Source organism: Pseudochaenichthys georgianus, chromosome 23, assembly GCF_902827115.2.
Source record: "Pseudochaenichthys georgianus chromosome 23, fPseGeo1.2, whole genome shotgun sequence".
NCBI classification, from domain to species: Eukaryota; Metazoa; Chordata; class Actinopteri; order Perciformes; family Channichthyidae; genus Pseudochaenichthys; species Pseudochaenichthys georgianus.
This window is the reverse complement of record NC_047525.1, coordinates 8383864-8408879: the sequence shown is the minus strand read 5'-3', so window position 1 is coordinate 8408879 and position 25016 is coordinate 8383864. Positions and strand designations below refer to the sequence as shown.

Below are 25016 nucleotides of genomic sequence, written 5' to 3'. Positions count from 1 at the left end.
GATTGGTTAATGCGGGGTAACATTTCAGGGTAAGCCAATCAGAGACAGAGTTGGGCGGGTCTTGCCTTATGGGGAAAATACACAGACACACATACACACAAACACTTGCTAACACACACACATACATGGCAACGCCCACCACCAGCACACACACACACACACACACACACACACACACACACACACGCACGCACGCACGCACGCACGTGCACGCGCGCACACACACACACACACACACACACACACACACACACACACACACACTACGGCAGATGTATCAGCGAGAGCAGCAGCGCATTTACAACTTGGAGATATAACCACTATTATAGGAACTTTTATCGGTTAAATTGGTTTACCAATAAAGATTAAGCCCCAGAAAGCACATGGCTACTTAGCATGCAAAATGAAGTCATTCTGCATGTTAAGTAGCCATGTGCTTTCGTGTCATCGGCTGAATCTTTATTTATCGATTAGATCACGTTACTCTGATGATAGTGTTCAAGACGGCCTATGTCTGAACTCGATCCTTAGAGTAATGTGTTACGGAGCCTTCTCTTCGATATTGGTTCCACATAACGAGCATTTTGCGCTACTCTTTTCCAATGTGGAAGCAGAATGTGTGAAAGCATACAGCACGATGCGGGGTGTGTCTCTCTAGACATCTTTAGACTGGAATAGCGGGGCCCAGTACGTGAACTCGCCTCACAGGTGCACACGCCAGGATTGAGGACATCAGACTCCAGAGAAAACTTGCTCCAGTCCGAGTCCAAGTCAGAGCGTCAATGTACAAGTCGAGTCCAAGTCATCGTGGGGGGAAAAATTCACGAGTCCGAGTCCAAGTCATCGTGCGCGAGAATTCACGAGTCCAAGTCAGTGTACGCGATAATTCACGAGTCCGAGTCCAAGTCATCGTGCGCGAGAATTCACGAGTCCAAGTCAGTGTACGCGATAATTCACGAATCCGAGTCCAAGTCATCGTGCGCGAGAATTCACGAGTCCAAGTCCGAGTCGCGTCAATCAGTGCGCGAGTCCGAGTCGAGTCACGAGTCCCGAAAATCGGCACTCGAGTCCGACTCGATTCCGTGTCCAGGACTCGAGTACTCCATCTCTGCTGTACTGTACTAGTACCTAAGCAGCCAGTTTGACATTATGACTTGCTTGTCATTGTATTTTCATGTTTTTTTAAAGAAAGATGAACTTGTCCACATTGCTTGCCGAAAGGGCAGATCTGCTGGCACTAGCAATGTCTCCTGCCGTGGAGAACACCCTCTCGCTAGGGACAGAGGTAGCAGATACAGCCAGGTAGCGCTTTGCTAACATGGCAACATAAGGATATTTGGCGTTTGTAATAGCTTTGGCTCGGTCTGAACTTTTTGCGAGTGGTGGAGGCTTAAATGCTAGTGGGAGTTGGGTTTGCACTTCAGTCTTTTGGTGCCGGTGATATTCACGTTCGGGTGATGCCTTTTCAAATGAGTGTGCAAGTTTGATGTATTGCCAGCCGTGTAACCAACTTTAGTTGAATGCCGACAAACAGCTTTGGTTCGGTCCACCTGTCTTTGTCCGTCATCCTTGTACGGAACTGCGAAACCAAAATGTTCCCAAACCGTAGACTTCAATGATGCTGGAGGATTTTCGAGCTCAACTTTATCTGCGTTCGCCATTTCGACAGTTCCTCAAATTACTGACTAAATTTGAACGCATCCTTCTGACCAGCTCTCATAGCATGCCTCTCGTCCAATGAAATGACTTACTCGCTCTATGACGCGTTGAACACAATGTGAGCAAATTACTCTGAATGCTGCGACGCAGCACCTGAGATTACTTCCAAAAAGTTGTTCACGTTCTCAATTTTTTACGTTTAACGTTATATTCGTTCGGTACACTTTGGTACACACGTGTACTGAACCAAAGGGCCCGTACCGAATGATTTCGGTACGGGTACGTATACCGTTTAGTATGCAGTAATTTGTCTGTAAACGTATGATTATATATTCATGAATATATAAAATGTATTATACTGTAAAGGTTCACATTTCTTTAAAAACATAAATTGTTTGATTCTGTGAACACATACATGTTTAGAAGGGATACTTATGTTCATATTTCAGTCACATCCACATGATTTATTCTGCGGAGCGATAGCCTTTCTCCCTTTCCTGTTTCCTCCTGATAAGTGCTTAAAAGAGCAGAACTTCACTAGATAATACAGATAGAGGAAGTGTGGAGGTCTCAGGGCTGCTGTGTTGTTTGGAGGCTCATTGTAGCACAATAGGCTATTTAGAGAAGAGATGACACGAGTTGTGCTATGAAAGGAAATCATGGTGATTATTATAGACCGTTGGAAACCGAAGGAAGTGGATACGAAGCTTGGAACTGGGATTTCCTGCTTCTTCATAAAGCCCTAGACTTTGGTTTTGTATCATTTCCAGCCAAATAGCAATGCACCAATTCATTCAGGTTTGGCTCCGTAGCATGGTAATTATTCTGTGTTTAGAACCGTAACGCACACCATCCCTCAATTTAACTATCCTCTTTCATTATCTATGCAAGGTCAGGAAACATTAAAGCCAATTTTCCGATTCTGATGGCCTGCCCATTTATGCTCAATAGTCCGCTCATCCATCTGACCGAGGGGAACTCATCTCATTTCTGCAGTTAGTCTCAGTAGCTTGCTGGAGATAAGGTGAATCACTGTTTAAGTAACAATAACAGTGCTGACTGTAAGCAATGGAAGTCAGCCTTGATAAATGGGAGGAATCTGCATTTAATAGTAGCTGTTTTCCTGTCTGAGTCAGACTGAGATCAACCAGCCACAATATTTATCTTTCTACAGAATGTAATTTGTCTTTTACCATTGTTTTGATATTCATGGATCAATGGACTGGGAGAGGCTGGGGTGATAGGACCTTCATGATGAGCTATGACAACACTGTAATTTATTTGTACTCACACTTTCAATTGATTATTTTCATCTTTTAGTCCAGGATTGTACTGAAGGTCACTGAATTATTCATGGTTCTCTTTTGATAAGAACATGGCCAGTGTATTGGAGCTCTGTGGTGAATTTTCACTTTCATTTTGAGAAATACGCAACAGAGAGCTTGGATTATGTCAATACTTTGATTGGTTGCCCTCCCGCCTAAAATAAATTCTGCAACCAAGACGATCAGACATTCTTTTGAGTGAATTTGAGCTGAGGAAACACACAAAGGCCGTCCTGCGTGTAGATTTGTATCTCGCTCTGTAGACATGGCGAGACATATTAAAGGTCACCACTGAGAGCGACAGTGCCATTTCATCTACAAATCCCCACAGACATTTTCCCTCCTCACTCATTACCGTGATACCACATCCAGTCAATCCATTGCCGAGGCTGCTGACTTGAAGATTTCATCTACAGTCTGTGGCCTCCCTGTTTTTTTCCCAGCATGTACTCACTGATATTGTTATCAGCACAAGAAACAGACCATGTGACGTCCCTGTAGCAGACAGGAAAGATGATGTCCGTAAATTGCACTCTTTGTCCCTGTTTCACACAGACATGTGACGTGAAAATTGGGCTGTCTTTTATTGGAGAGATTACCTATTATATTGCAGTCCTGTTAATAGATTCCCTTTAATAATACACACTGTCCTTCTAATCAGTGAGGTTGCAGTGGTCTGGTAGTCTATGCTAAGCTAACTGTCTGTTGAATCTTTCCTTTCCTTTCCAGCTTAATGCCCATCCTTGTTTTATTGTAGAGGAAATATTCTTCCCATCAGTGTTTTCTAGGAATATATAAAATAAGAATGATTTTGCTACAATCATTTGTAAAACATAAAAAAGTCATGAAGTTTTAGCACTAGCATGACATCATGTCTGCTTGTCCCCCTAGTCCTTCTTAGAGGGGAGTATAATACTGTTATGATGCTACACAATGCGTTTTATAGTTTTTATTATGGAGTTTCCTGCCGCATTTAAACAGTGCGATATATTTCGGAACCCCTGCTGATAGCATGACAACCTTGGATTATATTAAACCTCCTGCAGGGAATTGCATCTAACATATTTTATTATTTCACTAGCTGCTGTTGGTCTCATAATTCATAAGCTATATCAATTTGCGCTTGCTTTTGCACCATTGACAGAATTAGAATTGTTAAGGTTTTTTCAGAGCTGAGTGAAAACGATGCTCGAGTTAAACTACCTTTAAACCACTTTAGTCGTCTTTTCCTTTGTCCTAAGTTAAGGGTCAAATGGATGGGGTTTGACTTCATTGGTTCCAATGGGAGAGTTGAGTTCAGGCAAATGGTTTCGTTGTACCAGCCGTGTTGAACAGATCACAGATCAGACTTGAAAAGATCTGAGATAATTAGCACGGATCCTTGAAAAGAAGACTGATTTGGTTTGGGTTGGCCCTTGTGGTACCCCTCTATTGCTACAGTTTCTCTCTGGCTAATGCTGGAATGTGACAACTGGTCACGGCAGAAGAAAGGAGGGCTATTCTGGATTGGTTACAGTGCTGGCCCGCCTGTTAGTGCAGCATACTGGGCCATTACCAATGCTTCATTTCAATGTGACCATTGAAAGCTATCTAAGCAGGAATAGGCTTCGCTCTTCCTGAGTGTGACACTGCAGTCTTTTTCTGAACTCGTTCTTTACATCCAGGCACAAATCCTCAACATTCTCATAGTAGCTGCATTTTTTAATTTCTGATCAGATTACAAACCAATTTTGGAGGAGAATTAAAGTATTTTTTTCCTAATCAGAGACAGAAGGCTTTCGAGCAGGAACAGAATGCAGCTTTGTTTCTCCAGCTGCTCACTTGGCCGTGCGGCAACATTCAGATCCTCCACTGGCTCGGTGAATTGTCATCAGCAATTAAAGTTCTCCTCATTATAATCTCTGCAGAAGATATGAAATGATCTGCTTTCTCAAGGAGCACCGAAGTCTGAACAGAAGTTTGTCTCCCGCAGAACAGACAACAATATATAAACTCCTCATATACAACACCCTTCAGCAAAAGTACTCTTTACTAATTAATCCTGTGTGCTACTTTTATAGAAAAACTAGGGTCAGGGGAACTTAAAAGTACTTGAAGTTGCAATGGTTTGCAGAGTCTTATAAACAGATTTGTGGTGCAGAACAGAGAGAAAGAACTCTCTTTCCTTGGCGAGAACCCCAGCTGGACATTGCCAAGGTCTGCCATGCTTTTGATTCCATTGAAGCAAGTCGGCCGGCCACACTCTGGAGAGAGTATCGTTGGGTATTGTCAATGCGCTGTGGGCACACCTGGTGCTCTGTAAGTGTGTTAGTAAATCGGAACATATGTGCATACAAATTATTATATTGGCCGTCCTTTCTGAGCCGTGACTCCCCACGACCCATCAACCTTTCCCTCTATTCCCCGTAGAGAAGAATCAATGCCAGACAACGCGTTTTCGCTCGGTCCCCCCCCCCTTTCAATTCAGGTGGGGAAGTGGGGCTTCCATAATGATGAGTGTAGGTGACTGGAGGGGCACGTTTATATAGGTCACTGTGCCAACGCCCGCTGCTTCTCTGGAACTAGGCCAAAGGAATTGATTGTTGAAGCAGAAGGTGATGAATTAAGGAGGTGAGAGAAAAGGGAATAGGAGTTGTCTTGTCACATAATGGTGATAGAGAAATAGTCACGCTACTGAAGGTACAACACTCTGACAGGAAAAGGATTAAATAATACAGCATTGTTTTTCAATTAAAAGCATGTAACTGCCTACAATGTACTGTCATCTATTTTAATCAGGTCTCCAATTTTCTAAATGTAAAACGTATGCATCACAGTTTATGAATCTGAAAAAAGCACTACATGCGTCCAGAAAAAGTCAACTGGATTTCCACCAGTTAAATACATATTCAATATTCAATTTCCCCTCATTCAAATTGAAGGTGGACATTTAAATATAAAATAACAGTCCTGTTGCTCCTTTTTTGCATATATTAGAGAGTAAAATCCCCATTAAGACCCCCAGAGAAATGTCATACATTTGCATACATTTCTGGAGCAACATCTGTCTGGCATTTTAAATCCTCATCCGCCTGCACACAGCTGTGATTTATGTATTGTCTGGTAGAGACGGAGAACAGCACTCAATCCGTTTTTAATCAAGCGTCACATTTATCACTGTGGATGCAGGCGACTCGGGAGCCCACCCTAATTACCCGTCTGCAGGCACACTGTAATCAAACGTCGGGACCGCACTGGATGCAGCATTTGGACAGACTGATTGGCTGCTCATTTGTTTTCTCGTAACATGCTGGAGGTTGTTTTCCTTTCTGGATCCCACTGGTGGGATGTGGGTGGATGGTGTAAAAGGTGGCCTCTGTTACCGTGATAAGAGCTGGATGTGTAGGAAAGCATATAAAACTCTAAGCATCAAGTGCTCCTGGCTATTGGCTCATTTCAATGTGTTTCTCACTATGAATGCTGTTGGGCACGTTACCATACTGTAGGCATATGGCATAGTTATTAGGTGCAACTTTTTTTTAGATATAAATTCTACAGTAAAAGCTCCTATCTTAATGTGAAAGGCAGAAACAAAACTTGTTTATTGGAGCCTTTTTCCAAAGACGTTCCTGGTGGTCTTCGGGGTGTTCTTGGAGCTGTGAAACTATAATTTGCTGTTGAACTGAAAATTAAGGTCCTCCAAACCTGAGTCTCAATTGTTTTCCAATTATCTTGCACTCTCATACATATGTCTTTTTTTAATAGTATGAATACTGCACATTTTCTGCACAGACCTCTTGTGAATCTGCAAATGCAAGTGGTCCTATTATGCTATATTTGAAAAATATATTGTAGGGCCATACCTATACAAAACATGTCTTTGAAGTTTTTTGTTTAAAATACCAAACAGATCACCCATTGTAGCCATGCCTCATACTGCTCATACCCCTCTTTTGCAGCCCTGTTAGAGAAACGCGGATTTTGGGTCCTTAGCTTAAAAAAATAAAAGAGGGGGCGGAGCTAATGCCTGATAGGAATTCTACCGGAGATAAAGTTAAATTATGCTGTGATAAAACGCCATACTGTTCTAAACCACATCAAGGATTATTTCTGAAACAGTATGGAGCTCAAATGCTTTTTCTCTTGCGGGTTTATCACAAGGTGAGTTCCTTTTTTTATTTCCTGCTTTTTAAACACAAGTGCTCTACAGTACAGGTTAGCTCTGAGTGTTAGCGAGGCTTGCTAATGTAAACAAAGACTAGATTACGTCCAAAACAGGCATTGTTTATGATAGCAATTTTCTGTGGGTCCGCTGCCGATTTGACGTCAGATCTGCAGCAAATCTGTATCCGCTCGTTGTACCCCTGTTTTTAAAAGATTTAAGTACGGAGGAAGAGGGAGAGGGTTTTATTTTCTGACGCTGCGTGAGTTCCCACATATTTATGTATAAAAGACACCACAAAGTGCATTTTGCATGAGAGGTCCCCTTTAAGTTTCCTTGTTAAATGTCCCCATAATACTGTTTTTCATCAATATATTATAGGTCTCAGATATATACAAAACATGTCTCTGAAGTGTTTGGCTCCAAATACCAAACAGATCTTGAATTGTAGCATCCCATAAACCCCTCTGTTTCAGCCCTGTTTCAAAAGTGCTGATTCTCTGTCTGTTACTTTAGATGAAAATAAGGAGCCACTCCCCACGCCCCTCTGAGAGATATTTGGTTAAAAATAACACAATAGGTGCATTCACACCGCAGTACTTTTCCCACAAAGGTTCATCAGAACTTAGTTCATGAGAACTCTTTAGTTCTCATGAACTAAGTACAGATCGCGTTCACACCGGAATAAGTCCCTGGGGGAGGATTAGGCAAATGAAGCTGCTGACGTCACTTCGTCTTCTTCTGCTTTGGGTTTACTGGCAGGCCGCAAACCACTTCACGGCGTATACTGCCGCCCAAAGTCCCCGGCCGGAAGTCCCCGGAGTTGGGGACTGGAGTCCCAGCAGCTTCTACTGAAGCCTTCCGAGTAAATCGCCAGAACGCCGACACCTCCTCATCTCCACCGCTCTCATGTTTTATTTTGTGTTGCCATAAGTTAGTCTCTCTGCGTTTGTGCGCTGGGCTAATGCTAATAATGCTAATGACAGGGTAATAAAATGGCGGCTTCACAAAACCTTTTGGGAGTTTTACGGGGTATGGTTTGCAATCCGCCCAGCCAATCAGAAATAGGAACCTTTTTCTCCCACGAAAGTCCCTGCTCTCTAGCAGGGACGGAAAAGGGGGTAAAAAGGTTCTCATTAACTAATTTTTGTTCTGGATTTTTTGGTGTGAACGCAACATTTCGGAACTATATCGGAACTAACGTGGGAAAAGTACTGCGGTGTGAAAGCGCCTAATGGTGCTCTAGGAGGAGATGCAGGTGATAAGGTGGGCGGGGGTTACCTTGGTTGGTTATTGGCTAATAGTTACACAAGCCCAAACATCGTTATGACATCATAAAGTGGCCAAAATCTGATCAGCTCATTTTCAGACAGGTTTTTATATAAATGGATCAGGATAAAAAGTGAAAAACTTTCAGAAACTCTTTACACAGAGGGGACACATACTTAAAAGACATGAAAAAGTGGATTTTGCATAATAGGTGACCTTTAAACATTTAAAAATCAATTCTGCTGCTTTGTTACGGCGTGAGTTTTCAACCCTTCGAATCCCAACTCTCTTTCTTTTCACTGCCCCTGATATATTTCTGTCCTGAGGGCATTAGTTTTATTAGCCATTGATTTCCTATAGCGCCCCCACCTGCTGTGGGCAGAGGATCCATCACAGCCTTTTATTGACACCATCACTCAGGGGACGTGAGGTGGCCTCGGCCTTCCTCTCAGCTGAAGTGGCGGCATTGTTGTAAGATCACCTCTATTTTGTGCTACCAGCTAATGGGAAGTGATCAATCAATCACTTAGATGGAGATAAGGACTGAGCAATCAATCTGCTGAAAAATAGATGAAAGAGTTGCACTCTCAATGATTGGGTTCATAATGTCTAACCACAAAGAAAGTGTATTAGGAACTATCTGTGTAAAATGTACGAATGAGATTGAACTTGTTTCCACACTTGTAGGGCAATTACTCGTTTAATATGAGTTGATCAGAAACAATATTGAATTGTTCATTATGAAAGTTACAGTTTTTCTAAGTAAAGAACAAGAGCGAAAAGGATGTTGGCTTAGCTTAGCATAAAGACTAGTAGCAGGCAGAAAGTATATCCTGGCCAAAAGCTAACTATTTGTTTGTGCCTTTCTGTTCGTACACGGATTAAACATCTCTTAAATACTGAGCTTAGAGTGGTCGTTAGGTTTATTTGTGAACTTTGGACAGACCTACGGGTAACTGCTTTTAGCCTTTTTAAGATAAGCTAATTTGCTTCCCTGCTCTTGCTTTATACCAAAGTGAGACATACAACTGGTATCCATCATTTTTGCTCAGAAAGCAAATACGTTTATTTCCAAAAATGTTTTTGTATTTTATCATTTTACAACAGTTTATACATTTTGCTTTGCATAATGAGGTTACTTGGTTATAATCCGTCATCAATGGGCATAGAATACAATTGATTTGCATCTCAGACTTGAACCAATCAATACATTATTGCTTTTCTTTGTTGAAACTTCAGCACAAGCCTTTCTTTTGTACATGACAACATAAACTTGCAAATTGATATGCTGTCATGTTTTTAAACATTTTTGTAGAAGTTAAACCTTGCCTTTTTTAGATTTACAATATGTAGCCTACTGTATTTGCAGCTCTCAGGATATTTGGAAGTACAGAGATGCGAGTCAACAATATTTACAAATTCAAATCACGGCACTGCGTCACCACTCTTCATTTACTGATTGTTTTGGCGTCCAACTGGCTCCAATCTCCTAGCAACAGCTTGTGCGCGAGACATTGTTTGATCTGCACTGGAACATCAAAACAGACACAAATATTTAATACTTATAAACTAGTATCTTCAAGTCATGCTCTATATTATTTAGGTCAAGTACAATGAGTTGAACTTGGCCTTGGCTTATTTGTTGTTCTGCCGATCAGGAAACCGGCTTTACAGGGGACATGAAAGCGAGTCCTCGGCCCGACAGAAGAGAAACTTCCTGACTGTTTCAGCCTCTTTGAAGCGCCCGGAAGAAATCCGTTTCTCCTGATTGGTTGCTGGGACAGTCTGAGGATGTAGAGGAGACTTTATCTTAATCAGGTATGAGTCGGCTGTGGGCTGTGCGTAATGATGAAGCTGAAACAGCTGGACTCCGGTGATGAGTAGCAACTATTCTATAAGTGTGTTCTTATATTACTTAGTTGGACTTAAGCCAACCGTTGATGTGTGTGGAATCTAACCATGTTTCATCAAGTTGAAAAATGTGGCCTGTGGATCTGTGAGCTACATATACAAATGTTAATCAATGCCATGTTAGCGGTATGCACTTTTTTGTCGTTCTTGTTGTGTTAACTCTTTGCTTGAAGTGTTAAAAGTAAGTTATTTGACTGGCCTTTTTATTTCCTCAAACTTAGCTGGTTATTCTGCACCCTTGGGGAAAAGGCTGGGAGCTGCAGGATGGGCTATTTTTAATCAATGAAAAGAAAGATCCAGTGAACTGTGCAGGAGAGATAAAATGTAGGTTAGTGCCTTGAATACAAAGTAGCTTGCATCCTTTGTCTCAGGTTTATTCTCAGAAATACACGTATACAAAGATTAAAATGATGCAGGTTTTGTCCTTTTTCTAAGTCGCCAGTGCCGAGCTATGTTGAACACTATCCAGCAGCAGTTCAAATAATGGAAAATAAACAGTATTTGCACCTGAGCTGGGCATTACATCTGTCAAATCGATGTCAAATTTCATTTTAAGCACTAGGAAAGGGAAGAGCTTCTGCAAGGCGGAGGATGCATCTTTCCTCAATAGGCCACTAGCAGTATGAGAGAGTTTTATGAATGCTATCTGGACATTTATGGATTTTCCTCTCCTCCCATATTCGTGCCAGTTTGGCGTGGGAGGGAGTGTGGGAATGCAGCGGTGCCACTTCTGGTCGGGTATTGTTCTGCCGCATGTGGCGCTGACGTGTGATGTTTGAACACACCCTTAATGCTCACTTCCTGTCCCTTTCTGTGTACAGATATACAAACTAAACAGAAACAAAGAAAAGGAAATATTTTATTGACGTCTTGTAATGTCTTTGTCCGCAGCAGAGCTATTTAGTGAGGAGAAATGGAAATCTTTATTAAGGTCGGACGAATACTGACGAGGATATAAGATCCTGCAGCCAGAGCTCATCTTACTCTTTCATCTTCCTCACCATCTCCTCGCCGCCCGCTGTCACTCTGTGGCCACATACGGGAAGGATTATAGCAGCTGAAAATCAGCCAATGAATGAATCACTCAAGCCGAGTGTAACGTCTTCGCGCTTTTTGCGCCGTGATGGATGGTAAGGTACTTTAAGATTAAAAAAAGATCTTCGCGTGTTCAGCCGCCTCATGTGGTGCAATACAATACGCTCCCCACTGCAGTGACCATTGAGCTGAGATGTATGGGATGTTTTATCCTCAACCAGCTGTGGCGTTCACTGGGAACAAAGCCATGAACATTGTTTTCCTTCCAACTCCAACACCACACGGAATTAGAACACTGCTTCATATGGATTACGTACTTTGTCGGTGTAGATGTGCAGCGTGAGTGTGGAGCCCTGAGCGCATATACACACCACCTTTAAATCAGATTACTCCTGACCCCCGACCCCGGTGCATGTCTCAGGAACTCAATGCACTCTTTCTAATCCTGTTGGCATTGGATTAAGACAGAGGTGATCTGGACCCTGACACTCAACCACACACACTCTAGCTCCATCTCTCGAATACACTCATATCACTATGTAAAGGCAGAATTATAACGATGATGATGGATTAAATAGTCGGTCTCAGATGTTTGTTCCTGAATTAAAAAAGAAGAGTCATTGAACACTTTATTAATGCAGGCGAACAACCATGAGTGAGTTCAAAACAGACACATGTTTCCTATTGGTTGAGGCTGCCACTTGGCCAATCAAAGACAACCCCAGTTAAACTCATGTTGGTTGTTTAGCAACCAGAAGCAACTGTATTATTCACTCCTTCACATGCGTAGAATGGAAGCAAATGGGAAGAAAATATTGGCCAATGTTATGACAAAGTGTCTGCCAAAGCCTATCAAATAATATATTCTATATCACATTTTCTAAAGCCTAGAGTAGAGTCACCAAATGTCCAATGTTTGGTCCAATATAAATCAAATATATTAACTTTTCAATGATATAAGACCCCAACAAAAATACTGAATCCTTGCTTTGGAGAGGCTGAGGCCAAAGAAAATGTGGTGTTCTTATACCTAAACTGGACACATTGCAGTTAAGGTGTATGGCCCTTTAAGTCTGTTCTTGAGAAGACATTTGTGAGACTTGTTTTTTTCACTATTTCAGTACAAAATGGGTGTCAATACACAGTGATCCAGGCAGATTTCACTTGTTTATATAGGTGGCAGCTGCTTAATCCTAGCGCTGTTCGGTGGCAACACCTCAACACGTTTCCCACTGCTCTGATTGTTTACTCCTCTCCAGTACGGAGGATTCTTTGTAATCATCTGCGTTCCTGTTACTGGAGCACAAAGCCAACAGCATCAGTGTTGTGTTTGCTTCAGCGTGCGTCAGCCCGACATTAGCATTGTGTGAATGGGCCTGCCTGTGTGCGTAATTAGCACTCAGATTGCTCAGCGAGGAGACGGAAATCTAATAGGTCTCGGACAAGAGGCACTGAAAAGAGCTGGGTTCCACAGAACACCAGTTCAGACGAGTTACATTACGAAGGAGAAGATAAAAAGGAAAAAGGCAGCGATAAAAGTAATGATGACAAATGAGGGAGATAAAATGGAGGGATGGAATCTTATTAACTTCACATACTTTTAATCAAGAAAGGATGCAGTTGGTGGGTAGAAATAAATACATAATGGTAGCAAATGGAAGATACAGAAAGGACTGTCATGATGATTGGCTAATCCGTGTTATTACTGCTGTCAGGGAGCAGGAGGATGCACTCTGATGACGCTAAGTGAAGGCAGTTTACACTAATGATGTTTATTAGAGGCAGCCTACGGACAGGCTAAATATTTAAGATGGACTCAAGTGCAGAGTTTTGCAATGCAGTTAACATGAGTGTTATTTTATTACACATAAACATTTAAAGGAAATGTAGGTTTATTGAGTCAGACCACATAGAGTGATCTACTTGTGTGTATTGCAGTATGTTTGTATACACTGATATCTGTAAACTGAATTGTACAAGGACGCAATTACAGAAACGTCTTTTTGTAGGATGCAGTCTGCATATCCATGATACATATTGATATTGGTTGGAAATGAGTTATTTAGAATAATGAATATAGCTTACATTACACATTTTCAGTAAATAAGTTATGCTTATCTGTGGATATGAGTTGTGTACTGTATAGACAAACCAAATTGGCTTTGCAAATGCTCTATGGTGAAGGATGCAAGGATGCATGCAATGCATTTCAACAGAAATCCAACCCACCTTTTAATATAAAGAAGATTTACAGAAGGGAAACTAAAGACCATGTTTTTTAACAGGAGTAGCTCTAACATGCATGTTGATTAAGAGCAATTGTTGGTGACAGGTTGAAAATACGGAAAAAGTTCCATGACTATTGTACTCTAAGAAGTGCAACATTGAAAATCTGTGCCTTTCGTTAACTTGAGACTGAAACATTTAGTTACAAGAGTATCCAGACAGATTAGGGTGTGTCAACTCTTTGTATTGCTGCTGCACAAAGGGTTGGAATATCTGCCAGTAGATTCTGCTCCACCGTAGCTGTATTAATGGGAGGTGCAGTGATTTCCTTTCCACCCAAACTAAATCATCTTTAAAAGAAAACTTTCGGCCCCATTCGATGTATATTTGTCCCTAAAAGAAAGAAAGACTAGAGTGTGTCTTTAGGCAGCCACAGCACATGAAAAAGCAAAGTGGTGAGATCACCATTGGGGAGGAGGTGGAGTGCTTCATTTGCATATTGAAAAGAAACATACTCCAACACTGAAAGACGGCCAATTTTCTCCTCACTGAAAGCAGTGGACAGGTGAAAGAAGACCTCACCCTATTACAAATGGACCACAAAGCCTTGAATAGAAATCCCTTCCATTTGACCTCCCCCCACGAAGAAAAAGGGGAAAATTGAAAAGAGCGAACCCGTCCTGTACTTTGAGGATTGTGAATAGAGCGCAGCCCGCCTGCCTGCCCCACATACGGCGGCTGAATACAAAAGACCCCCCTCTGTAAGAGCAATCACTACGGGAGACCGCTCTATCTGCACCGCTGCAGCGACAGGACTCAATGAAGCCGTCAGCACAGGCTCTGCTGTCACACACACACACACACACACACACACATACACACATACTCACAAACACAAAGACGGACACCTTGCATGTAGCGCGCACGCACACGCACACACACACACACACACACACACACACACACACACACACACACACACACACACACACACACACACACACACACACACACACACACACACACACACACACACACACACACACACACACACACACACACACACACACGCGCGCGTACTTTCCCAAAACACCCTCATGGCTCATGCTCTCTCTCTTCATCCTACAGATCAGCAGTGCCGGGCAGGAAAAGGGAGGGAGATGAGTGGTTAGCGCAGATTTGAATATTTAAATTATTTATCACCAGAGAGTATTGAGATCCAAGGCATGCCAGGGCACCCGAGGGAGCAGGGTGAGGGTGAATCTAGCCTTGTTTGGATTTGATAGCGTGCAGATTTTGTGATTATGCAGATATGTTATTTATTCTGTCTCCGTTATACATCTTTTATGTGGAGTTTCAGTGACGTAATGTGTAGTCTCTCAGGTCTTTCATGTAAATACCGCATTAATACAAATGTCAATATGATTTCAAGCTGTACTGGGACTGTAAAAGGTTTTATAAATACTAGCTCACTGTGGAACAACATTAAAACATGGAGGTTTGTAAACCGGATGATGTAATGCAGGGGTACTCAAACGTTTTTGTTAAAGGTCCACTTGTGAATTTTATACAAGGTCAATGGCCCGGATCAATGCCAGTAAAGTCCCCCCCCCCCCCCCCCACACCCCCGGAGCGGAGCAACGAAACTGAAATTAAGAAGCAGTTTTGGCGCGCTATTGGTCAGGAGGTTTTAAAGTGCTATGTAACTAAAGTTGGATTGGATTGAATTAATCTACCTTATTTGGGGGCCCCCTTCTGGTCCAAGCACTTGCCTGTCGGTAAACGGCGCCCCTGTATACACACAGACATTCAATACATACATACATACATACATACATACATACATACATACATACATACATACATACATACATACATACATACATACTACTAGAATAGATTTATACCATTTTTCCAAACTCACATTGGTTTCACATATGCATCTCTGTAAAGTATGTGTATTCACTCTCTCCACTAAACGGCTCGCTGCAGCTCTTGCCCCCCCCCCCCCCCTGTGAGCCCAGTGTGCTCCGATTGGTCGGGACCAGTCGGGACGTTGTGAATTGCGCTAAGCTCCGTGGAGGTGTGATTTCCTTGTTTAGCGATACACAGTGAAACACAGCCAAACTCACCCTGAGCACACACAAAGTCACAGCCGAAGTAAAAAGTGTGGCTTGATATTGAGTAAGAAAAAGGTTGATAGACGCTGTGAGAATGGGTCTGCAGAGAGAATTTCGCCGCGATCCCAACTGTCTGTTATCAGCCTGCAGCCAGGGAGGAGAAATCAGCTGAGCTGCCTGCACTGAGTGTGTGTGTGAGGAAGTCCGTAGATTGGTCAATTTGGACCAATCAGGAGGGGCTTAACGTAACGGCTCTGCGGACGTAACGTAACGGCTCCTCGGATTGGTCCATTTCGTTCCGGGGACCACATGACATCATGATGTACCCGGAAGAATCAAATGGACAGTGACGTATCTCCAACGAGGCGTTTTGGGGAGGTATTTTCTGTTTTAGAGTTTTACTCCCTACATGGTGTACTTTGAGGGTTTTGACTCTGCACACCGTTCACATGCATAAAAACCTTCATAACACACAAGGGGACGGGAAATAACCGGAAAAGCATGACATGTCACCTTTAAGCTAAAAACTTCACAGACCTATATTTGTATAGGTATGGCCCTACAATATACTTTTTACAATATAGCATAATAGGTCTACTTTAATTTACATCAGAATCAGATTTTTTTTTTTAATAATTTTTTTTTTTTTTTTATAATGGCACACAGGGTTCAGTCCGGATTGATTTGCACCTTGGTCCAAAGTTTGAGAAGCCCTGATGTAATGCATTAGTTCCGAATAAATATTGGACAAGGGAGAGTTCCACTTTGGCTTGTGAGAAACCCCTTTTTCCTTTTTGTGACGGAAAACAATCCTGGGAAATGGAGGAATTTACTGTAGCTCAAGCGATGACAGGGCTTCCCAAGGAAAACATATTTAAATTTGGATTAACACATTGAGCAGTTGGATTCATCTGCTTTCTTTTCTCCACCTCACTGTCGTCGGTTCTTTATAACTTTCCTGCTCTCATGCTGGGTACAGGCTGGTCTGTGCTGATCTCCCCCTCCCTCTGCTTTATGCACTCAGCACTAAGTTACAATCTGGAGACAAAGGAAGTCCTCGGCTGGCCCCCTGTCGCTGTCCTTTCCCCCTCTCTGGTGCGCCATGAGCAAGCACCGAAACAACACTGATCCTAATCAACCCTGAGAAAAGAAGACTGCCACTTGGCCATTGTAATCAAATCTGAGAAACTGCAATTTGTTTTCACTCCACACTTATTTTAGTTGTCCTCAGGTGACAGCTTGCGTTCATTTAAACATTCACTATAGTGATTTGAAATCCGTTTTTCTTTGTTGGCTCCAGTACTTGAGTCAGCTTGGTGCTCGTTAGGAGGCATTGTCCACAGCCGAATGTATTTTCAAAAGTCCTTTTTCATCAAGTTACTATTCTGTTCTGTCAATGTGATTGTGAAGCTTCTGTTCTGACATTTATTAAGTTTTGTTTTGTCAAGTAGCCCTCCTATTTTCTTCAAAGAGGCTGATATAACTAATCAATCATATTTGTCCTCTTTTAATTGATGCATTCCTAATGTTTTCTGAGTTGCTTTGTGCTTGCTTTTTGCTATAAGTGTCTGGTTTGTCCACACTTGGGTTAAAGGCTCAAGCACATCCAATACTTTCAGTACCATTGGCCCACAATTTAAATTAGTTAAAGAAAACGTTTCTTTATTTGGCAGATTCCCCCTGCTCTGAGTGCTTGAATCCCCGTGGTGAACCTCATTTGCTTCAGCCTGTGAGTGCACACCAGTGTGGATCGTGTGGATCGTGTCCCCAGTAATGATCCGCTAATTATGAGAATACACAGCAGCCGTGGAGGTGTGTGTGTGTGTGTGTGTGTGTGTGTGTGTGTGTGTGTGTGTGTGTGTGTGTGTGTGTGTGTGTGTGTGTGTGTGTGTGTGTGTGTGTGTGTGTGTGTGTGTGTGTCCTGTGACATGTCCATGCTGTATGTCAGAGAGAGCAACAATATGTTTAATCACACTCTGAGGCCTGTTTCTTACATTTGGGTCCTCATTCTATTCGTCTATTAACCTTCACTTATGACTGGTTTATTGGCAACGTGAAAAACACATTTTATTAGGAGGCTATGCTGTAATAGGTAAATGATTTAATAATACCGGTATTAAAATGCTTAGTTTCATAGGATTTTATTGAGCTTGAAGCTGCTACATATTTGTATACATTAACATTTCATCACATGACTGCCTCTCTGTGAAAGGAGCTGCTGGTAGTGACGGAATAAAGAAGAACTTCACGCTGCAGTTCCTTTGAGCTTAAAGGTCCTTACACACAAAGCCCATTTTCGGCGTCAATGAGCGTCGTGTCGACCCTACTCAGATTGGTGTGTCTTGGTGTGTACTGCACTGTTGTGTCTTTTCGGCCGTGCCGACACCTTCCGCCGCCGATTTGACATGTTGAACCTGGAGGCTGTCGGCTAAAGGCCGTCGGCCAAAGAAATCACTCTGATTGGCTGTTCAGCTTAGCGAATCAGTGCATGAGAAGCGAAACGGAAGTGAGGGAACCAAACAAAAATATTTCATTTAACTCCAGCTCTCGACACGGGTTCCCCATGAGCTTCTCGCTGTAGAGTGAAAATGGAACGCACACACTATTTGTTGTTTGTTTATATCACACAGTCTGTCTTCCGGTTGTTGCCTCTTTTGAATGACGAATACACACTACTGACGCATGCAGGTAAGGAGAGTTGTTGCCACTCACGCATACGCAGTGCGTACATGCTACGTGGCCGTCGGCTGAAGTCTTTGCGGTGTGTTCCAGTGCAAAACATGGCCAAGACGCAGGAGACGTGAGGCGACGTTCCGTCGGGACCTGTTCTTTGGTGTTCTTTGGTGTTCTTTGGTGTTCTTTGGTGTTCTTTGGTGTCAGGATCTTTACAAAGCTTTCAGCTCATTGTTTTGGTTTTACAGCCCGCAATTCTACTGTTCAGTCTCGTTGCTCTCAGCACCGTTGTTCTGGACCGCAGGAACAAGACTTCCAACTCATGCAAATGTGGCATTGTGTCTGCTGTGTGAAAAAGCAATTTACTAACAGTTTCACACTGACGACTTTAAAGATGATAATAAGGTTGACTTGTTCTCTGTAGGTCTGTACCAAGTGCAATCTTTTGGGCTGATTGTTTATATTTCCACATTTTAACAGTCTAATTAAAAGTAGACTAATAGTACAGTGGCTGCTGACAGAAGTGCTTTGCAGTGGGGGGGAAAAAGGAGCCATATCGGATCACATATCCAACAAACATCGAAGATCCCGAACATTCATTCCAAGCCTAAGTTCAAAGCTTGCTTACACCTTCAGTAAGAGACAAAACTATGGATTAAATTAAGGTTCAAAATATAAAATAAACAAAATATGTAATACTAGTGCGTTCCAGTTGTACTGGAAAGTGAAATCTCTGAGTTCCCAGTCAGAGATTTCTAATGAAAGGCCTCCTGAGGTTGGACTTCCTAAACTCGGAGAAACCATTTTGTATACCACCATCAACTGTACATATGGTACTGCTCATTTGAGATCTGCGGATATGTTGCTATTAGGGATGCACGATATTGGTTTTTTGAAACCGATACCGATAACTTCCTGCTTCTCAAGACCGATACCGATAACCGATAATAATATAATATATATATATATATATATATATATTAAATGTACCTGTAGTTTTTGCACACCTGGTGGTACATGTTTGTTTACTGTCCTGGCTTCACGGCCGCACACCATTTACGTCACAGCCAGGCACGAGAAGGGAGCGCTGGATTTGTGAAAAACTCCCCTCTTCCTAAACCACTAATACCACAGTACTGGCAAAACGGGAGGAGCCGAGTGAAAAACAAGCGCCCCTCATCCCAATCCACCCACACCGCAGAATTTTTTTCTTTTTTTTCACCCAAAAAATATATTGTATATTATCGGGGCTATTAATACTTTTATCGGGTTTATCGAGATGACGTCATAATTCCTAATATCGGACCGATAATTATCGTGCACCACTAGTTATAATGTTTGTATTCACAAAATGGCTAACCAGAGGTGACTGCTAAAGCTGTAAACAACAAGGTGAATAACGTTCCTGCCGACGGCCATTTTTCTTCTGACTTGTGCTGCAGTCAACTCTGATGTGACGTCAGTCCCAATTCCGACCTGCGACTTTCAATATAAATGAATGAATTCATATAAGCTTCATTTTCTCTAACACTCATCCTATCAATATTCGGTAAACACAACCTGGTATAACAAGAAAAGCAATAATAAGAAAAGCCTATCAAAGTGCAGTTTATTTGATGAACTTACAAAATTGTTTTTTTTCCTGCTCCTTTAGTCGAGCCATCAAGACCAACCAGGACCTTCTCCCTGAGACACCGTGGACCAACGTCCTGTACGACGACTTCTGGGGCACCCTGCTGACTCACAGCGGCAGCCACAAGTCCTACCGGCCCCTCTGCACCCTCTCCTTCCGCCTGAACTACGCCCTGCACGCCCTGCGGCCCTGGGGCTTCCACCTGCTGAACGTGGTGCTGCACGGCCTGGTCACCGCGCTCTTCACGGCCTTCAGTCGACAGCTCCTGGGCGGGGGGCTGTGGAGCCTGCTGGCTGGCCTTCTCTTCGCTTCTCATCCTGTCCACACCGAAGCAGTCTCAGGTGTGGTTGGCAGGGCGGACGTTGGCGCCGCCTTGTTTTTCCTGCTGTCTCTTCTCTGCTATGTGAGGCACTGTGGACTTCGTAGGGACTTCCAGAGCAGATGTGGAGGCTCCTGGTGCTGGGGCTGGATGCTGGGCAGCCTTGGGTGCGCAGCAGCCAGCATGCTGTGGAAGGAGCAGGGGGTGACGGTGCTGGCCGTGTCGGCGGTGTACGACCTCTTCGTGTTCCAGAGACTCCGCTTTCGCCAGGCGCTTCTCCTCCTGCTTGGAAAGGTAACTTAATGCCTGCCTCCTGGCGTCTAAACCAGTTTCCTCTTCCTTCCCCTCAGAGACATTCCTTATCCCGCCAGCTGTTAATGATTCCTGTATGGTGGATTATGTTGTGTGTGTGTTTGCTTTTCATTGGGGTTGTAATTAGGAAGCTGTTAGCCGGTGCAAACCGCACATGGTGCATAGAAAGTAAGCTGTTCTCATTTGTCATCTCCTAAACAGGAAGAAACATATATGTACAGGGGAAGTTTCCCACTTCCTCACATTGCTGCCCCCTTTTTCAGTTGGCGGCAGCAAATAGATGCACACTAACGCAAGGAAATCAGCCTCATTGTGTGCGACTGTGTATTTTGGGGGGAAAAAGAGCACAAGCAGGAAAAGCTATTTTCAGGGTGGGTTTTGTTTTTTAAATCTCAGGTGACAAGCGGTATGTGCAAAAAACCTACTCTGGTAAATGATCTGTTCCATCCAATTTAGCTTTTAAAACACGAATGTAAACACGCATACACACACTATGCTTCCTCTGTTCTCCTGTAGCTTCAAGTTATCTGACGAGGACAACCTTGACTTATCCGATTAAGACCTCCTCTCATAGACACTCTACATCTGATCTGATTAAACTCCTCAGCCAACACGATGGGCCCTCGTAAAAGGTATAACTGGCATAATAAAAAGTGCCCTTGAGTTTACTGAGCAAGGACAGTCTGGCTCTAAATGTGCGAGTCTTTTTATAGTAACATCTAATACCTCTGTTTGTTTGTGATGTACCCCTGCCCTGCATAATACATCACTAATGTCCTTTCTGGTGTAAAAACTGCAGCCCTGTATAAACTTTAGCGTGACTATCTTATCCACACAGCCAGCCTGGAAATGAAGGTGTTCTTTCCTGAAGTGTGTGAGGCTTGAGCGTACCTGTGGGGCCGCATCTGTAGTAGTCCTTTCTGGAATGATGATAACCTGCAAGCGTTATTAAAAGGGCCCTGCGGTGAGATCAGAGGGGAGAAGAAGGAGGGTGGGCTTTTTCTTCTCTGCTGGGCGGGAGTGACTCACGGCGTGTCTGTGTGTGTGTGTGTGTGTGTGTGTGTGTGTGTGTGTGTGTGTGTGTGTGTGTGTGTGTGTGTGTGTGTGTGTGTGTGTGTGTGTGTGTGTGTGTGTGTGTGTGTGTGTGTGTGTGTGTGTGTGTGTGTGTGTGAGCACTTTCAAGAGTGGTTGACGGATTCAAAACACCTGTCTTTCAAATTGTTCCCGGTAGTTGATTAGATTTGCTAAATTAGAGTATCAGCAGGAATGTCAAACATACGGCCCGCAGACCAAAACCGGCCCGCTAGAGCGTCCAATCCAACCCGCGGGATGACTTTGCAAAGTGTAAACATTACAGTACAGGTGTCAGTTGTCCGTTCAGGTGGTCTGGATTGCTACACAGATGTGGACGTTAATGTAAAATAACATCTAGATATTGAAAAGTTGTTTTGATCAAAGTAAAATACTAAATTGTTCAGTGCCAGATACCGGAGACTAAATGTTTCCGCCTTTGTAGAAACACTGTGATCTGTACGTTGTAATGCACGTGTTTAGATGATAAACTGAGGCTTTAAATTGTTGAAATTGCTCCTGTTTTTCTTTCAAAATGTCAGGTTGTTCATAATAGTTTGTAAAAGATAGTTTATTAAATGTGGACATTTAACTTTTTTTTGCACTAAAACAAAAAAGGGAACAATTTGGAGTTGTCCTTATTTATTGGTTATTATAGGATTGTACTCGTCCGGCCCACGTGATCAGATTCAGCTATATGTGGCCCCTGAACTAACATAAGTTTAACAACCCTGCTTTAGCAGATGGTAAGGCAGAACATATTATGAATTAAAAACATTACTGAGAAATGTCAATCCTTCATAAAATCCTTTCTTTGTATCGTACCATCAGGCGTTCCTGTTTTTTTGTCCGCCCGTTAATAAACAAAGGCCGTAGCAACTGGTTGTCTTTCACAACCTGAACATCCAGCTCCAGTGAGTTGCATTACCGTCTGAAAAATGTCATCACCCTCAGTGCGTGTCAGAAGTCGTTATGAAAAATCCCAATTCCCCGTATCTTCCTCCCCCAGGAGAGCTCCTCCTCTCTGCCGGACACAGCAGCTCTGACCAGCCTCCCTCTGCCAGCCCGTCAGGTCCCACTGCCAACCCCCTCCCCCGCCGCCTCTAGCACATCTGGCTCGTTTATCACTCTGGCACTGCCCTCCTCTCCTGCCCCGGTTACGGTTATCTTGGCGGGGAGCTCGTTATGTTCCGGGCCCAGCCACGGGGGCAAGCACTTCCTCGATTATGAGCCAGACGTCTCGGGATGCATGGGAACACAAAGGGAGGGAGAGTGAGGGAGAGAGAGAGAGATAGAGAGTGAGCGAGACAGAGGGAAATTATGCCCTCACTTCCTGTCCTGCATCTGTTCTCCGTCTCTCTCACCTACTGTGCCCTAAAAGCACTTTGAGAGTGGACCACTTGGGTCTGTCACATCGAGGAGTCAGTAGCAATTGAATTTGATGGAAGACAAAGAGGTTGCAAATATATATGTATATAGTATATGTCCTATTTTATTATATTTGTATCTCAGTTTCTCACATATTTATATTTTGTGAAAATAAAAATGGTCTTTATAAGAGCTTTTATATATTAGAAAAACAAATGTTTTCTTCTTTCTGTGTCTCATATGCACCATTTAAACCAAAGCAATGTCCTCGTATGTGTAAACCTACTCGGTAATAAAAGCTATTCTGATATCTTGGCAGAGCATAATGCAGCTATTTTCCATTATATTTCACAATGAAGCAGAAGATTGAAAAACCTCACACAAACAATAAGGAAATGCAAATCAGCCGCGGAGCAGAGGAGGAGACAGATGTGCCTCGGCCAGCACTCCATTTCTCATCCTATTAAGTCCCTAATCAGACTGAGATGAGATCTGACACGAGACCGGGCGGAGGGAGAGCTGGAGAGTGTTGGGAGACAACAAAGGAAGGTGTGGTGGTGTTAGCACTGCAGCCATCGAGGAGGCAGAACGAGTCTGATACGCCAGGGTCTTTGTTCTTCCACTCAGTTTGTCAAGAGGTGAAACACACAGGTTGGTGAAGGAGCCTTTAGACCGGGTCCAGGGAATAGAAGGTAGGGGTACACATACGAGGGATTTGCTGTGGTATAAATGGTGCATACAAAGACATAGAAAGAATATGTTTTTGAAAAGAAAGGGGCAAACTAATTGTACTATTATAAAAGCTATGTAAGACTCTTTTAACAAATATAAAGACAATATTTACACAAAAGAAACCGAGTAAGGTCAAATATAATATAAAATACTATACTCAAATAGTTTGCTTTGTTAGTATTAGGTTAGGGAAAGTCAGATAGCTTGAGGTGAACATTTAGCAGTGAAGGTTGATTTCATTAATTGTATTTGTTTATTTGAGCAAATAATTCAAGCATTTACTTCACGACAAAGACGTGAATGATTTAGTTAAAAGCTCGAGTTCTACTACTGAACATGAGACTGGATTAGAGTGCTTTATATTCACCACCTGTGGATTGTCTTAATTCAACTTAAATGTTGGATACAAACTACCGGAGGGTTTTATTGTGTTCTTAAAGTGTTACGGACTCCTCCTCCTCCTCCTCCTCCTCCTCCTCCTCCTCCTCCTCCTCCTCCTCCTCCTCCTCCTCCTCCTCCTCCTCCTCCTCCTCCTCCTCCGTCTCAATGAGCGCTGGAGGCACGAGAGTTAAGTTCAGTGTAAGCAGCTGAGGGATGTTGTGCCAATTATCTCCTCGCAGGAGCGTTGAGCTGTGAAACGAGGCTGCTGCACGTCCTGCTGCACGCTCCTCATTTAGGGATTCCAGAAGTAGGGCATGGCCACACTTTCTGGCAACATCATCGTCTTATCCTCATTCTTAACATTACTCACACAGAAACAGTCAAACTCTGCACAAACATGTGATCCAAACATGTGGTAGTCTATACAGTAGATAGTTGTTAGCTAGCTAGCTGGTATGGCTAAGTAAGAAAACTACTCATACAAGTTGGTACAATTCTCAATGGAGCATTTAAAAGGAGCTTGTTTTGTTTTATGCTGCAATACAAAAAAATCCCAAATTGGGATTAAGTCATTATTTTCGTATCTCCTTTAGCACAGGGAACACTGAAATATCATTTAACAAAGGAAAGGAGATAATGCCATCCCACAATTCCTTGTCAAAAGTCAAAGCAAAGCTGCACCATTTAACTGTCAACACATTCACTAAAGCTTTGACTTTGATACGTTTAAAAGTACGTCTGATTCTGCCATATAAGAACTACAATACTGTGAGTGTATTTTGCGTAACGACCCATTGTCTCGCTGTACCTTAAACACAAATTCAAAATGTTCAATATCTTC

General features: G+C 42.8%; 1 protein-coding gene across 2 annotated transcripts in view; it reads left to right on the top strand.

The window, feature by feature from the left end:
- tmtc2a (transmembrane O-mannosyltransferase targeting cadherins 2a) overlaps positions 1-25016 on the top strand; it is a 77481-nt gene that overhangs the window by 11102 nt on the left and 41363 nt on the right. For both annotated transcript variants that reach the window (XM_034112404.2, XM_071201797.1), the window contains exon 2: positions 20014-20605. In XM_034112404.2, the coding sequence (XP_033968295.1) occupies positions 20014-20605 (592 nt within the window). The remainder of the gene's footprint in view (positions 1-20013; positions 20606-25016) is intronic.